The sequence below is a fragment of the Plectropomus leopardus genome, chromosome 1 (assembly GCF_008729295.1).
Source record: "Plectropomus leopardus isolate mb chromosome 1, YSFRI_Pleo_2.0, whole genome shotgun sequence".
In the NCBI taxonomy this organism is placed as follows: domain Eukaryota; kingdom Metazoa; phylum Chordata; class Actinopteri; order Perciformes; family Serranidae; genus Plectropomus; species Plectropomus leopardus.
In genome coordinates, this window is record NC_056463.1 from 15871928 (window position 1) to 15888142 (window position 16215).

General features: G+C 37.7%; 2 protein-coding genes across 2 annotated transcripts; both read right to left on the minus strand.

The window, feature by feature from the left end:
- Positions 1-1776: 1776 nt before the first annotated feature.
- Positions 1777-4766, minus strand: rplp2l (ribosomal protein, large P2, like). Its single transcript, XM_042486426.1, has 5 exons — positions 4665-4766; positions 2947-3070; positions 2786-2834; positions 2342-2434; positions 1777-1901 (listed from the first exon to the last, which is right to left on the minus strand). The coding sequence occupies exons 2-5, from the start codon at positions 3067-3069 to the stop codon at positions 1825-1827; spliced, it is 342 nt and encodes a 113-aa protein (XP_042342360.1). The 5' UTR covers position 3070; positions 4665-4766; the 3' UTR covers positions 1777-1824.
- Positions 4767-6813: 2047 nt separating this feature from the next.
- lin7c (lin-7 homolog C (C. elegans)) lies at positions 6814-15003 on the minus strand. The gene is made up of 5 exons (XM_042493696.1): positions 14830-15003; positions 13485-13603; positions 13223-13294; positions 12901-13110; positions 6814-11516 (listed from the first exon to the last, which is right to left on the minus strand). Exons 1-5 carry the CDS (start codon positions 14864-14866, stop codon positions 11349-11351), a joined length of 606 nt encoding a protein of 201 aa, XP_042349630.1. The 5' UTR covers positions 14867-15003; the 3' UTR covers positions 6814-11348.
- Positions 15004-16215: the final 1212 nt, after the last annotated feature.

Consider the following 16215-nt stretch of genomic DNA (forward strand, 5'->3'; position numbering starts at 1 on the left):
ATCCAACATTCCCTTAATTTTGTCACTCATGTTTGGTAAGACAGTTTCTGCTTTATGTTTTTGCTTTGCATGTCAAAAACTGTTTTAAACTGTTTTTGTAAGGTGCTATATAAATAATGTTATCAAAACATAGAATTGATTACGTGCCAGCAGGTTACCTGGACTGGTTGGCTGTTGTTCTTAAGCGTGGCAGTAAATAATTCAGGTATTCACATGACCACATTCTGCTGCAGCAGTCAGGGTTCCTCCTCATGTATAATTCATGATGTTTTAAACACAACACCGACACAGAGGGCCTTCAGCAGGGATGCTCAGCTTGTTTCACCTGAAGTCCACTTTGGAAAAATGACAGACCAGGGTCCAGATAACAAAACCTTTAAAATCTTTATCAGTATATTAATTCAATTGCCCATTTTCAACTTTTGGACATTGCAGCCCTCTGTTTTTCTTGGCTAGATGCAAATCCAGTTGCAGCGTCTCCACACAGCTCCGGTGTATTCAAGCATGTCTAGGATTTCAGGATATTGGGGGTTGAAGCTTGGATCTCTATCAAGGGGCTCAGGGAAGCCTCCCCTGGCACTTTTTATTGATAAACAAGCTTTATTTCATGCACACTTGCACCTTATTTACATTCAAAGTACAAAAAAACTTAAGTCCAGCATTAATAAAAAATTTTCTCTGTGAGTTAGGAAATGGTTGGTGGGCCAGCTAGCATCCTATTGCGGACCAGATTTGGCCCATAGACCATACGTTGAACATTACTTGCCTAGTTTACGCTTGTGTATGGCTCAAAACAACAGCACCATCTGCTGAATGCTGCGCTCAGTTACTTAACTGGAGTTCACACCTCGCTGCAATACTTTGGTAGTTCTGGTGAAAAGCACAGCTACTGCTGGTCATGATTAATGTGCAAAATCTAGTTTAATTATTTTTCTTTCAGATATTTAAAAACTTTGAAATATGAGTGCACTGTAACAAAATGCTGTAAAAATACAGCAAACTTTTTTGAGTTTGAGTTTTTTGAAAAATATAGCTTTACACTTAACAAATCTTGACGCTCTTTGAACAAATGATGAAAAGCTCTCATTCTTCTGTAGAATAACGTAATAAAATTAATGGTAATATGCTTTTGAAGAAATTTAAAATAGTGACACTGTAAAATTACAGTTGCCAGCCATTTACTGGAAATTTGTTCACGAAAACTGCTGTAAAAACATGGGCAAATTCTGACAAGTAATGTAGAGTTTTCCCAAAATAAAATAAAATAATGAAAATCTTTATGCTTATGCTTTTTGGATCCACTATTACACTGTAATGCTCAAGTCATTTTTAAAAGATAGAGAAATTAGTACTCTTGGTTAAATGGACTGCTACTTTAATGTTCACTAAAACCGATAATTGCAGATACTAATGTATATGATTGTGTTGTATTGCGTTTTTATCTGGAGGTTATGCTTGCTCTTTGTGATGTGTGATAGTTGTATTTGTATGCTTGTATTTATTATTGTAACAATGTTTTAAAGCTGCCCTCTTGGACAGGTCACTCTTTGACAATAGATTTTAAATCTCAACGAGTCTTTTACCTGGTTTAATAAAGGATAAATCTTACTGTAGAATACAGTAATGAATTTAACAGTAATAAACTGTCTCTAACGTCTCTAATCTTTTTCAGGGGCAGCTCACATTTTACACAGTAACGCACCTATCTGTTTAACTAAATACCAGCAACACTTGATTTACTAGAGACATTGTGCAATGAAAGAGACATTTACATTGTTTTTTTGTTGTTGTTTTTTATAAATTTTATTCATATTTTGAAAAAGTTTAGTCAAACAGGCCGAATCCCATGTCGTCATCGGACTCCTCAGACTCCTCTTTCTTCTCTTCCTTCTTCTCCTCAGCTGCAAAACAAAAAGCACTTCATATTATTTCCTGCTCTAAACACTATTAAGTTATAGTTATGCTCATGAGAAAAAGGAAATTCATGCAATCACTGACTTTTGTGACAACTACTGTTGGGTACTACTGTACATACAATTGTATAAATGAGAAGTCACGTATTTTTTTCCAACCAAATATGCTGATTATGACACTCTTCTCCAAAATGACCCACCTGAATAATATCTGACAAAAAGAAAATCTACAACAGATCACATTACCTACATGACCACCAGGTACATTCTGTCAAGTTGTAATTATGCAGACTTGTGTAATTCAACAAAAACTACTGATGACTGATTTGGCAGCATGTAATCATATAAACATACAAGGTGAAGGCAAAGGCAACGTGTGCCAAATGTCATGGATGCTGACAAACAAGGTGCTAAGCTGCATAGCTCACCTGCAGGGGCAGCAGCTCCGCCTGCGCCAGCAGCCGCAGAGCTGGCAACGGCTACGGCACCGCCTGCTGGCATGCTGGCCAGTTTACCGTAACCTGAGGAGACACGAGTTGGCAGACACAAAACACAAGCGGTAACATTGACACTCAGCAGCAAGAAACACGACAGAGGTCAGACACAGTATGCTGTTATCATTAGATATAATCTGGCAATTAGGTCGTGTAGTAATGCACGTAACTTAAATTCTTTCTTTTCCCTGGCATAAAAGTGAAAACATGGTCAATCTGATAATTATTAACAGTGATGGCCTTTGACTGCTATTTTACAGAACAATCGTTTACAGTAAATATTGTAAGAAAACTATTCTACTGATTTCACACTAAAATCTAAATTCATCACCACACAGAGGCACAATCACATAAACAATGAAACACTGCCACACTCACCTGTGGCGATAACCTCCTCTACATTCTTGCCTGCGAGCTCACTGATAACCTGTTGAGAGAGATCAAATTTGTAAATATCACAAAGAGGCACTGACTAGCCGCCGGTAGAAGATCTGCTGCCACGACGTCAGAAACACAATAAAGAGCCAGCTGCTCTGTACCTTGTCCATACGTGTGTCATCAGCCTCAATGCCAACACTTTCCAGGATCTTCTTGATGTCCTTGGCCTCAGGGTTGCTATTGCCACCGAGGGCAGCGAGCAGGTAAGCAGCGACGTAACGCATCCTGAAAAACAATTAAAAGCAACCAGGAAGGTTAAAACTGTGAATAATTGTTTTTTCTGTTACTCTTTAATGTCTGTTTATAGAAGGAGATTTAAACATGATTATAATGTGTTTCTTTTGCATTTTGTCTTAAAGTTTTATGTGGAGCACTTTGAACTGCTTTGCTGCTGAAATGTGCTACATAACTGACATCACCAACCAGAAATATATATTTTAAAAAGGACACGTACAAGTTTGTCCACCTCGAGATGTTTTTAACGTTTTCAGAAAAAAAGTAACCAGCACCAAATTTAATCACGATACACTTCTAAAAAGTCTTACTACAAATGCATGCACTCACTGTTAAATTAACAGACTGAAAAGAACCATTAAAGCAAATGTGAAATATACAAAATGTAGTGATGGCGCTAATTTTCATTCGCAGTATCTTGGGGGTTTTTTTCCAAGAAAAAATCACTTACTTAATATTTATTGCTGCCAGCTACAAATATTTTCCATGTGATTTTGTTCAGAAAGGATCATAAACTATCTAGCATGCATCACATATTTAAAATCTAACCAAAGTCTTCACACTCTGTGCAGTAAAAGCATGAAACAAGCTTCCAGAGGATTTAGTGGATCTTTTAAGCAAAAGTAAGATAAATTCTGGTCAACAAAGGATATTTTGTACAAACTTAAAGCTGCCTTCTATTTTTGTAAGAATTGTTTGTATATTATGATATTGTTTTGTTGAATGATTTGTTTGTTTGAGTCTTGTGTGGAGGAATTATGTCCTGTACCAGAAAAAAAAAATACATTTCATTACATTTCAGAAACTTTTATATAAGTTATATATATAAGTCTCATAACGTAAAGTTAAGCCTTTGTCACCCATCATTTCTTGATTGCTCACATTGAAATTTAAGATACAATTAGGACTAATCTTACAGACATGCAAGCACATACAATCATCTGTAGAGCTCTCGTATGTTAATTTAAACTCTTTAATTGTGAAATTCACAGCAAGCAAAAAAGTAAACACTTTTAATACTGTCAAACAACGATCTCCCAAGTTTGTGTTAACTTAATTACTCTTTAACGTACGACCTTAACGTTAGCTACAAGTTGTAATTTGGTCAGACTTTCGTCTATCGCAAGACTGCAATGTCAAAACGTTTTTAAGCTTAATAATTAGCATGACAACTGTAAGTCAATAAAGCAGTTTGGAGCCGTATCATTTTCTGAGATAACCGGGCGCCTAATCTCAGCATCTATTATGTCTTTGAGTTAAAGACAACAACTTCATTTTATCCGGTATTTAGCATAAAGTCACTGCCGTGCTAACTGGTAGATTTATTGTGGAAAAACCTCTAAAATGTGACAACAGAAACTACATTTTTTCACCCCCATGTGGCGGCGTGTTCTGCAGCCCGGTTATCATAAGCTAACGTTAGCCGCTACCGACGCCGCGGGGAGAAAAATGAGTTAATGCGGCGAATATGACGCTTTTTCAAGGTTTTCAACTTCGGCAGTTTAAAATGTACATGTTCATTTTGGTAGCATGCGTGTTTTCTTGGTGATTAATACGTTTAGTTTGGTAATAAAAAGTCACTCACTTGAGCTAGACGGCGAGCGCGTGTTCACACCGAGGTTAGCACGGACAGAAAGGAAGTTACGTCACAGGATGAAGGCGGAAGAAAGCTCGCTTCTTCTTCGTGTTCAACAAAAGAAAGCGTGCACAGGCGGGCCGCTGCCTGCTGTTCCGGAGTGTGAAATGTAGACGGGACACCTCAGTGCGGTTTAACCATTTACTCTGAGCGCAGTCCACAAAGAATCAGTTTAAACCAGCAGCTGTGAATTTTATCAATATTCAACTGCAAGAAACTCAATATAGATAATTTAAATAATGATATATTATATCATTGTATTATATATTATGATATATTTATTTATATAATATTGTTAAATTAATTTCACGAAGCATGCTAACACTTTGTTGTGCAGTCATAAACCTAAGTGGGTATAACCCATACTCTGTATATAAAGATGGGAAATCACTTACTTCCATTATGCTTTTGTGATATGCCATGTTTTTTGAAATTCTGTTTTGTTTTTCTAAAATGTTACCGTCTTTTGCAAAATATTGTGGTGTTTTGGTGGCCCTAAGGGTCACCATAATAAAGACAATGAGTAAAACAAAGTAACAATCAAGCTACTTGGCCAACATATCAGTTTTGTCTTCTATATGTGCTGTATCTCTACTAGATCGTGTCTCTGTTATTTGGGTCTTTATAAACTTTGCTGCAACAATGTCTGTTTGGAGAGGACATTTTCTCAGGCAGGTTTCTTTAAATCTTCACATCAGATAATTTCTAATCATTTATCTGTTTTAATTAACTGTCTACTTTGTGGTCAAATTGGTGTTTAATGATCTTATTTCTCCATTCACCTTTCAGTGCTGTCAGCTTTTCCCTCTAAACAAGCTCTGTGTGTAAGTGCATGTGTGTTATACTGTGCCATACATTAACATGAATCAGTTTCTCTCCTCCTTGTCTGCTCCCACTGCTGATTTGGCTCCTGATCCCATCTGGCCTCCTGCTTCGTCCTCAGCCCCTGCTGCTGCTGCTGGGCTCGCTCTCAGCTGTGATTGACTTTGGTTGCCAGAAAAGACAAAGTGAACCATCCTCACATGACTCTCTGCGATGGACTTGGTCCACACCATGAGAAACCAGCAGCTGTGCTCTGGTCTCAAGCTGTAGTGTTAACAACCAGCTCTAATGAATTGCTGTCACATGCACCGCTTGGTTCCAGGCAACCAGCCGCTGATCTGACCGCTGAGCTCCTCTACAGTATGTATGGATGCATCTGGGTAACTCCACCTTTAAAATATAACCATGTCCAGAGTGGAAATGATGTAAGGACACCTTCAGCAGAGATTTAAGGGAGACAATAAGGGATACAACCCAATTTTACTTGTCAGATAGTAACAGTATTATCTCAAAAAGCTTATCTGTTTAATTAAAAAAATAATGATAATTAATTAATTTAGGTAACATTTATTACAGGGCTATATTGGTAGTTCACAAAGTGGCGATGCAAATGACATGAAGGAAATATATTTTCACAGGTGTAACTGATAACATGAGTATCTTCTGTACATCACATCTGTAGTTTCCCGGTCATGATGCTATAAAAAAGCGAAAAAAGCAAAATTGAGGTTAGCAGGATTTATTTTGAGAGAGATTTATAACAAGTAAGAATCCAAAATATGAGGCAGAAAACCTTCAACTACCAGAATGCACAGCGCTGCATCAGACCAATGAACGTTCCTGCTGGTGGGTGACAAAATGCCAACTCATTCGTGCGAAACAACTGTGTGCAGCCAGCAAGAAACAATCTTGTATTACTAGTTAAAATGGTGAGCTCAAACGTGTTTCTTAAGTCATTTGAGGTGAGAAAAACACAAGGTAGTAACAGATGTATGTTCATATTTGATCAGTGTTGCTTAATCTTTTATCAGTTTTATTCAGCCTCCGTTTTCACTGTGCAGGGAGCAGTATGGTGCGCACTTCTTGTTCACACATTGTTGAAATAACAGCTAGAAAGAGCACTTAAATGTTTCTGAAAACATTTCTGGCGAGAAATAGGCAGTGCAGGGCCTTGCGAACCCCTGTGAAGCTTTAGCGACCTATAGTGGGTATCTGGACCCCAAGTTGGGAGCCAGCGGTGTAAAAGATGTTAAATAAAGAAGACCTTCAAAAGTCATAAATTTAAGCATTGTTTATTTAGCCTTTAGTCCAACTATTATTTTGTTCTACATCACAACATTTTACATTCCACATCAATGTAACACAGTAAATTAGGTAAGAAACACAAAATAACACAACACAGTCTACAGGTAATAATCCTAAACAAGCACCGGCTAAAACATTTCAAAACATTATCAAAGTTTTCACAAATGTTGCAAGTTTGGTCTTGGTACTAGAAAGAAAAGAAAAATCAGTTCAGATCTCAGAAAAGAAGTGCCGATGTGGGACAGTTCGTCTCTTAGAGTCTGTAAGCTCATACAGTCGAGATATCACGGTCCCGCACCAGCTCTGCTTTCCAGAGAGGCTTTGCTGATATGGCCCTGGTACACAGTCAAAGTGGAAGTACCAATCATTCCTGGTATTTGTTTTTAGGAAAATCACTTATAAAAATTGAGAAAAATATCAAAAGAAAACTATTATAAAAAATACTCTATTGACCATTCCAATATTTAGACAAGGAAAACGGGTAGAAAGTTGAAGGGTACTTCACAAAATTTTGCAACTAAGACAATGGTCAGTGACATTCAGTGGAAAGAGTGACTGTGCAATATCAATACCAAGTCTCATTTCATTTTCTCCTGATTTACTATTCATGTGTGTAAGCAGTGGATGTAGCTAGCTAGTGTTGGATAAAACACAATTAAGAGACAAACTATACATTATATTAAGACTTTTCTTAAATACACCTCCGACTCTTTTGCTAAATTTTCTGCCTCAAAACAACGGTGTGTTCAAAGCAGCCTATGAAATGGTCTATTGCTAACCACACGTTCACAGAAGCATATTCTTCTACATGCATCCTGACAATCATTAGTTAGATAGCAAGGCTAAAATCACCTGGAAATTCTCACTGCAACTGCTTGATTGTGATCAATATGAGAATGTTACAATATAAACATTATTATAAGACTGTGTAACTCCAATGTGCCCCCACAGTCTTGAAGCAGTAATTTCCAATAACATTCTGCAGTAAAATGACAACTATTTTTGCACCATTTCAGGATATTTCCAAAGTTTTCAAATGACCTTGCATAGATAATTGATTTTGCATTCAGTTTTTGCAGTACTGTGTGTTTGTTTTATTTTAAACTTTGTCCCAAAATTCAGCATTTTTCATGAGGAGTAATGGATTACAGGGAGCACACCCCCTACCAAACAACTGGGCTATGTGCTCTTCATATACCATCATTTTTCTTGCTATATTTAAAGCATTATTAAGATAACACACAGTTTGATACAGAGACCGTCTGCTGACCTAAGTGAAGATCATCCAGCAGGTAAACTTGACATTTAAGAAACAGATAGACAGTAATAATGAACATACGTAGAAACAAAAGTAAGAAGACAAAAGGGATCTGTTTGCTCCAAACTTTACTTCTGCAAACTTCTGCAAAGTTGTCTGGAGGAAAAATCAAATTTCGCCCTAACTTTACAATGATAATAGTTATTTTAGTGCCCAAAAGCATATCTTGGAGAAATAATTTTTTTTTATGCCAACAAGTACCTATGGTTCAGTAGTCTTGTATGAGCTGCTGATGTCACGGGCAGCTGCTCGTGTTGTATGTTAAGAGATGGTGGATAAAATAACAAAAACTTATCACAAAAGCAGCTACAGAGGCAAACAGGGACCTAATTTCAGATGCCTTGGTCACAAAAACTGTATGTCTATTTAATTAGGCATTATGTCATTTCAGTTATGACTCAGCTAGATATCCATTCAACACTACACTGCATTAAGAAAGAAGAATGGTTCACGTCAGAGGACAAACAGCCGAGGACACCATTCAAAGAGAGACTGAAGCTGCACCGAAGGCAAAGGTTTCCTGCTTTCATACACAGCTGCGTGTTTCTGTTACTTTATCCACCATCAGTTAGATAAATCACACCTATCTTCATTGTTACGACCTTTCTGTCTCAGTGATGTGAAGCGTTGATCCCGAGACCGGACAATAGTGTGGCTTAGTCAGCCAAAGCCTGCATGGTTACATAATGCTATATACATGATACTGCATCTACAAACAAAACATGTCATCTCTGAAATTTAATTAGTTCTGGAGATATTTTGCTGCTGTTCTTTGTTTAAATAATGGAATAATGAACTATTTTCATGATGCAGACTTGTCTGACTGATGTGCTGCGTGTAGGTCTAAGGGTAGGATTTGGGCTTCACAATCAGGAAAGGATTTTTAATCATTAATGTTCCAAATCATAAGAGGGAATATCCATATGACAGCTAAACATGCATTCAGCAAAAACTTAAAACTATAAAACTACGTTAAGTGTGTAAGTGTTGTAAATGTGAGAGGAAAACCTACATATAAAGTATATTCAGGGTCATCTGCTTTAAATTGCGTATCAGAACAAACTTGACTTTTTGGCAGTATTAGTCATTACCATCCGTGTTTTGACATATTGTGCAGTTTGTATGTTACATAGAGTGTACATGGTTGCCACTAAAGTGTTGGTTATGAAAGACAAAATTACAAAAAGGTATGTTAATAAATCTGTAGTGACACATAAGTTGGGAAAAAGTTATCACTAAATGACTAAATGCATGAGTGTGCTTTTGTATTTGAACAGCATGCAAGCATCAAAAAAGTAAAATGTTATTTAAAATTTGAAGACATTGTTCTTTACACCTTAACTCAGCTCACATGTCACTTTTTTGATTTTTAAGAAGTTTTCTTTTTTTTGTGCCCTAAAATCCATTATTGTCAATTTAGACAGATGGAAGGCGCGCTCAGAAGTGAGAGCAATGCCATCAAGCGTTCCCAAGCACCTATTTTTCGGGGTGTACACCGCATGTCCTGTGACAACCAGTCCGAGCCGGCAGATATCCGTCTTTTATTCCGTAAATATCATCCTACAGTAAACATGGAGAAGTTGATCATTTGAGGGCAACTCTCCCAAGAGCTTTAAATCTGCCCCACAGATAATATTTTAGGCCAAATACAGCCGGAAAAAAAAAACCAAGTAAGTAGTCTACAGCTGGTTATGGTCGCTTTGCAACATCTGGTGCACCTTGCCTCTGTTGGCAAAAAGTTGTTAAAAGATAGCACCAAACGCCCGACCTCATGTTTTCCAGGCGGTAAAGATGCTGCAGATGTCTCGGCCCGATGACTACCAAGCTAAAAAAGTTTAAATGAAGTGAATGTTTAATTTTGGACACACTTTTGTTCTACACGACATCGTTTGACTTTACTGTTAAACATCGGCAGAAAAATAAAATGTGCCAATGCACCAGATTTACAGCATAATCTCCTTAAAACAATATTAAGTCTGAACGTGAAGTAGCCATGTAATCAACTCATCTGCCATTTCAATCAAAACAATGACGAGATTTAACGTTACCCATTATTGTGAACTAAAGTTTGATATGATCAGTGTTTGATTTTACAAATGTCCTATTTTCTTCATTTTTACTTTCACCGAATGATGCAAACAAACAGTTCTTTGCAAAGATCAGTGTTTAGTAACTGACTTCTCATTAAGTACCCGGCATTTTTTTTTATGTCGAGACAAATTAATCAGGTTCATCTCATGTCATGCTGGCAGCGAAGTCTTTGCTCATGAAGGTGTATAACTTTGATGAAAGTAGAAATGTGAGTCTCTGTGGTGCAGGAATTTAGTTCAAAAGTTGCTGAGACCCCATTACATCACTTACAGTACTTGCTGGGCTTTTTATAGCGTGGTATTACGTTATAGAACTTTAAAGGTAAGCCCAGAGAAAAATTATATCATAATCCATCTCTTTTGTTTTGAAGTGTCCTTTCAGTGGTTTCCCTTATCATCCCACATATCACTACTTTTTTTTTTTTCTTTTTTAACAAATTAAAACTGATCAACTCCTCCGAAGCTTCCTTACTGCGGACATGCCTGCAGAGTGGCAACACCAATAAAACTGCATCTTTTTTTTTTTTTAAGTTTGCACAGTTAAAGGGTTTTACATCAGTCTACAATGTATTTACATCAAATTAAATAGTCTCTGAGAATAACAGATGCAAAGCATGTAGTAAGACCTGCCACAAGCATTTAGTTACCAGTACTTGACTTTAAACCATTAAAAAGAAAAAAATATAATGGTGAACACAGGACATAAGAGAAATGTGTTTGCCCTGAGGCACTTGGTAGTGGTGGTGATAAAAATAATTAAAAACACTACCTTTCCAGTCAACGGAATTGTGTAGTTGGTCTCAAAAGCAGAGTTGCATTCAAATTGTCAAGTCAAAAATAATGCACAAGTGTGAGTGACCACCTACACTGACAATCATGATCATGATAGTGTTTGTCTAGAGCTGTAGTGTCCAGTGTGACAATATTAAAAATGCTACGGAGAAGGGTCAAAGCACACTTTACAATATGTGTGAGTAGGAACTAAACTTGGGTGTGTTTGTTATGCTTTTTTTGGGGCAGGGACAAAGAGACCAGAACACATGGCCAGAAGGCTAGAGGAGGAGAGACATGGGAGCTGGGCATCAACACAGAAAAATCCTACTGGGGGTAGTTGTTCTGTTGCCGGCGCTTCGCCGACCTCATTTTCTCAAAGCGTGACTCCATTTCCTCTAGGACTTTGGGAGTGTACCTCACCACCAGCTTCACCGTGCCCTGAGCTGCTTTCAGGAGCTCCACAGCTTTCTCATGGTGCTCTCCTTCCACACTCTGGAAAAAAAAAACAACACAGAAACTCACTAACATTTTATCACACAGAAGCAGAACAACTGTAATAAAGTCTGCAGTTTTTATAGGTTCATAATTCAAAAAGCAATATAGTGTGGGCATGTTGTTAAAGACAACATCAAGAAGGTATGCGGTTACCTATGGAAGAAACTATAACCCCAGAACTTTATAGATATTGGAGTCCAACATAAGGTCTGCCAGCCTGGTTCAAAAACATTTGTAATTTGGAAATTTTAATGAGAGAATAAACTGAGCAATAAACAAAATCAACTGGCTGATTGTCGTTGGCTGATCCTTCAAACTATCTTTTTCCCCCTAAATGAAAAAAAACCCATACATTTACCGTTTCTCAAGAAAAACACATGGTCTGTATCCTCGAAGACTATTAAACATGTTAAATGCATTTTCCTCCCTCATAAAACGATTTAACAGCCAATTTTTGGAAGAATTTACAACCTACTTTGCTTACATCCATATTTGCTTACTAGCAGCCTTCTTCTCCCTTGTCTTAGTTGATGCATTAATACATTTATTGGCTATGACTCTCACAGCCAGCATTTGTTAATCAGTGGAATACCGTTAATACTTTGGCAGGGCTGTGTCACTTACATGCACAAGGGTATGTTTGAATGTCCTCAAATGTCCTCAGGGCCAACTCTTAACAACACTGCTCCATAGCACAAGTAAAAAACGCCACAGGGCACCTTTAGGATGTAGTTCTTCTGATAGCTGCTTTGTACTAGCTGAGTGTGCAAGGGTCTTAACGGTTGTTGATCAGCTTCTGCTATTAACAGATATATATATATTTTTAGATATATTTTTTGACTTGAAAGGGTGACAGAGAGAGAGAGGATGACATGCAGCAAAGGGCCAAGGCTGGAATCGAACCCACGGCCACTGTGGCGAGGACACAGCCTCTGTACATGGGGCACCCGCTCTACCAACTGAGCTACTGGGTGTCCCCAGTGATGAAAATATTATTCCGCTGGCTGATTTTAGGAGACCTCCTTGGAGATGAGTATGCTAAACATGAAAAGTTCCTTACTGTAGTTCAACTCAGCTCTGCTGCGGAGGCAGAGGTGAGTTTAGGAGAGACAATCACATTTACCAATGTCTCATTTCAAATGTTGTTGACACATTTGATTGACAGGATTCATGGTGAAAAAAGGCAAAGTGCCCTCTTAAAGGAGTTGTGTGTAGGACTTGGGGTTCCTAATAGCAGAAATGGAATATAATATTCATCATTATGTTTTCATGAGGGTAGAATGACCTGAAAGTTTGAATATTTGTGTTTTTGTTTGCTTAGAATGAGCCCTTTCAAATTAAATATCCTGGAGCAAGGCATGATTATGTGGATTGAACATACCACCCCATTAACAGAGAGAAGCTGGTCGCCTCTCTTCAGGCCTCCGTGCCGGTCAGCGATGCCCCCTGGGATGATCCGTGAGATGTATATCGGTGAGTTTTGCTCCTTTCCGCCCATTATGTTGAAACCCAGGCCTTCTTCTGTCTTGGGCAGTTCCACAACACGTGGATGTGAGTGTCCCTCACTTGCTGCAAAAGCTGCCACAGTCGCCTACAAATAAACAAAGTGGTGCTGTTAAACCTTTACAAAAATACTGTGATCAGCATGCAATGTTAAGCATTTATGTTTGTGTATTATTAGCTAGTATCTGACTTGGTTCTACCTTAGCTGTGGCATTGGCCCTGACTTCAGGACTGCTGTTGATGTCCACTGTTTCATACACATGTTCATAAACCTGAAGAGAGATTGTTAGACAATATTTTGACACATCCCAGAAACAGCTGTCCACATTTCTAAAAGTTAGACTAGACGTAAGGAAATCAAACCAAACTGTTTTAAACACTTATGGTTAATATCAGAGTAGAAAAGTGAACTAATTCCACCTTGCAGTTACATTTTGGGAATAATATGTACTAGTGTCTCACTTCTCTGACAGCGTTACAGAATTCACTCTGTAGGACCCTCTGCAGCGCCTGCAGCTTCTGGGGAGGCACTTCCCCTGTCCGCTGGAGCTTATCAAGCAATTCAACAGCACGGTTAATATCTGTCAACAAGAATACACACACACACACACACACACACACACACACACACACACACACACACACACAGAGAGAGACACACCACCATGAAGTTTTTCATTTATATCTGCAAATGACCACAATTACACAAGCGATGACTGTTTGATGTTTCCGATGTCAGTACTCAACCTGTACCAATGTAATACTAAAAAGCAGTAAAGAATGAATAAACTTAGCAACTGATTGGTGTTAACATTTAATAAACATCTAATGATTTACTAATAATTACTGCCAATTAACAAAAATGAATGTCAATGTATAAAGCCTGTCTTGGCTTATGGCATTGTTTATGCACCATGACTATATATAACAACTATGAATAACTTAACACGTTCTAGAGCTGTAGTGCTAAATTATGTACTGCTGCTTCATTAAATACATTTAAATGGCAGCATATCATTAACTTCATGTTTTTAAGATGAGTGATTGGCAACACAGAGGGGAGAAGAAAAACATTATCAGCTTGTCTTGCATTTAATTCATTGTTTCCACTTAAAATATTGAAAATGAAGGAGAGTAATTACATTCTTAATAAGTGTTAAATGATATTGTATCTGATTATAATTCAATCATTAGCTTCATTTAGCATTTCAGTGTACCTAATAGCAAAGATATTATTTCACATATATGTACATAACTTGTGTTTTTCTTTAGCCTAAGTGAAATTTAACATTATATGTTTGGGGGTTTGTTAGGAAAAAAAACAGTCTATTAGCAGACACAGCAGGCGCTAATGTCAGTATTTTTTTTAATTGATGACTGAAAAAAGTCTGAAACGTTAATGTAAATATCTTCTCCAGCTCATCTGCGCTGCTAATAATAATCAAGGTAGCGCAATATGGTTGCCTCAACTATTTAATGTCAACATAAGTTTATAAAGACGCTAACGCTGAGTTAACTGATATCTGTCTGTTGTTACATTAGCTAGTTAGCCGGTGCGCTGGATAAAACAATATAACCGGTAATACTATCATTACTTTCGCTCGGCGCCTGAATATACACAATAAGTCAAAGCCATAAACATTGGCAATCCCCAAGACATTGTTAACTAAACGTTGGCCGACAATAAAATAAAGTTTACTGTCAAAAACAATCACCGGCTCAGTTTGGCTAACGCTAGCTAAGCTAATGTCTCCATGGATCACAACAAATATTTCTAAGCTAACACTAGCTAGCCAATTAACTTTACCTCTTTCCAACCGCACGGGCTCCCCAAGCGATGCCATCCTCGAAATGATCGGTTATTTAATGACAGGTAGATAGTGCGTTAAACGCTAGATATGGAAAACTAAATATGGTAATCCTGGCTAACGTTACGTGCGCTTAACCGAGACGATAAATCAGATTAGCCAAGTTAGCCGGCTAGGCTAGCTGCCAGTGTCATGGTGCGTTCAGGTAACCACCGTAAAAATGGAAAATCTACCGAAATCATAGCGTTGTTTCCAGTAGTCTGCAGATTCTCCCGAGCCGACACTGAATACGTCTTACCTAACTAATGTGAATCACACTAACCGTGGAGAAAGTTTTCTAAACAATCAAATCGCAATTAAGTGGGCATGTAATTGTATATCTACATACGTATATCATTATTTAATTTACAAAAAAGAAGTTACTTTTTTTCCACAAACTGGTGTGTAACTGAAGCATAATGCACATGTTTTATATATTCCTACATTGTGATATAGCATAAGGCACACACTTATTTTACTATTTTATTTATTACTGTTATTATTATTATTATTATTAGTAGTAGTAGTAGTAGTAGTAGTAGCAGTAATAGTATTATATTAATGCACATATTTTTAATTTTATATTCTTCCGTTAGTATTTCTTTTTATTTTATTTCATACTTACTTTCATACTCATTTTCTCTCTCCATACTTCTTGTTTTTACTCTCTGTAATTCTGTAATGCTTTATGCCAGAGTGACTGTAATGAATCAAATGTTCCCCTGGCCATCAATAAAGTGTCTCTGATTCTAATATCTTTAATACAGTAGCTTAAAAATATAGACATATAATACAATACCATTCATATCTTAGTGTAGTGGACGATGGAGGTTATTTCTATTGTTGAAGACCCTGCTGTCTTGCCCTTTGAGCTCCATAGTGCATATTTCATATCTGGAGTTAAATCCCGCTCTAAATGTTGGATCTACAATGACTCAAGTCTAACGTTATGTATACTGGGCTCTGTAACCTCTGTTTGATGTTGACAATGAATATGGAGAGGGGTTGTCCATTGATGCCTTGGTTCAGCCCACTGAAGTCATGTTCACCAGCATCCAGGAAAAAGGGTGAGATAAAGGTGCCCACTGTGATCTCAGCCTAATATCACTATCTAACAATCACACAATCAGCAATCATCTGTGTGTTTGTGCATAATTCATTCAATCACTGTGCTGCAGCTCTACATGGATGCTCACAGCTCCAGGGATTGTTCCATAATGTCCCAGGTCTTGTTGACAGGAGACCAGCCAGAAGCTTCTTTGGCTCTTTGTTGACACCTGGGAGGAATGTCCTCTCTGCTGCCCTCTTCTGGTTGTCTTCACATCCTGAGACACAAGTCTGCAGAA

Excerpts from the sequence above, each read along its gene's own strand:
- lin7c (XM_042493696.1), bottom strand. The coding sequence starts at position 14,866 with ATGGCATCGCTTGGGGAGCCCGTGCGGTTGGAAAGAG. Across the intron at positions 13,604-14,829 it reads GCCCGTGCGGTTGGAAAGAG|ATATTAACCGTGCTGTTGAA; the intron begins GTAAAGTTAATT and ends TCTTGTTGACAG. Across the intron at positions 11,517-12,900 it reads TTCTCTCTGTTAATGGGGTG|AGTGTGGAAGGAGAGCACCA; the intron begins GTATGTTCAATC and ends TTTTTTTTCCAG.
- rplp2l (XM_042486426.1), bottom strand. The coding sequence starts at position 3,069 with ATGCGTTACGTCGCTGCTTACCTGCTCGCTGCCCTCGGTGGCAATAGC. Across the intron at positions 2,835-2,946 it reads ATGACACACGTATGGACAAG|GTTATCAGTGAGCTCGCAGG; the intron begins GTACAGAGCAGC and ends CTCTCTCAACAG. Across the intron at positions 2,435-2,785 it reads AGAGGAGGTTATCGCCACAG|GTTACGGTAAACTGGCCAGC; the intron begins GTGAGTGTGGCA and ends GTGTCTCCTCAG.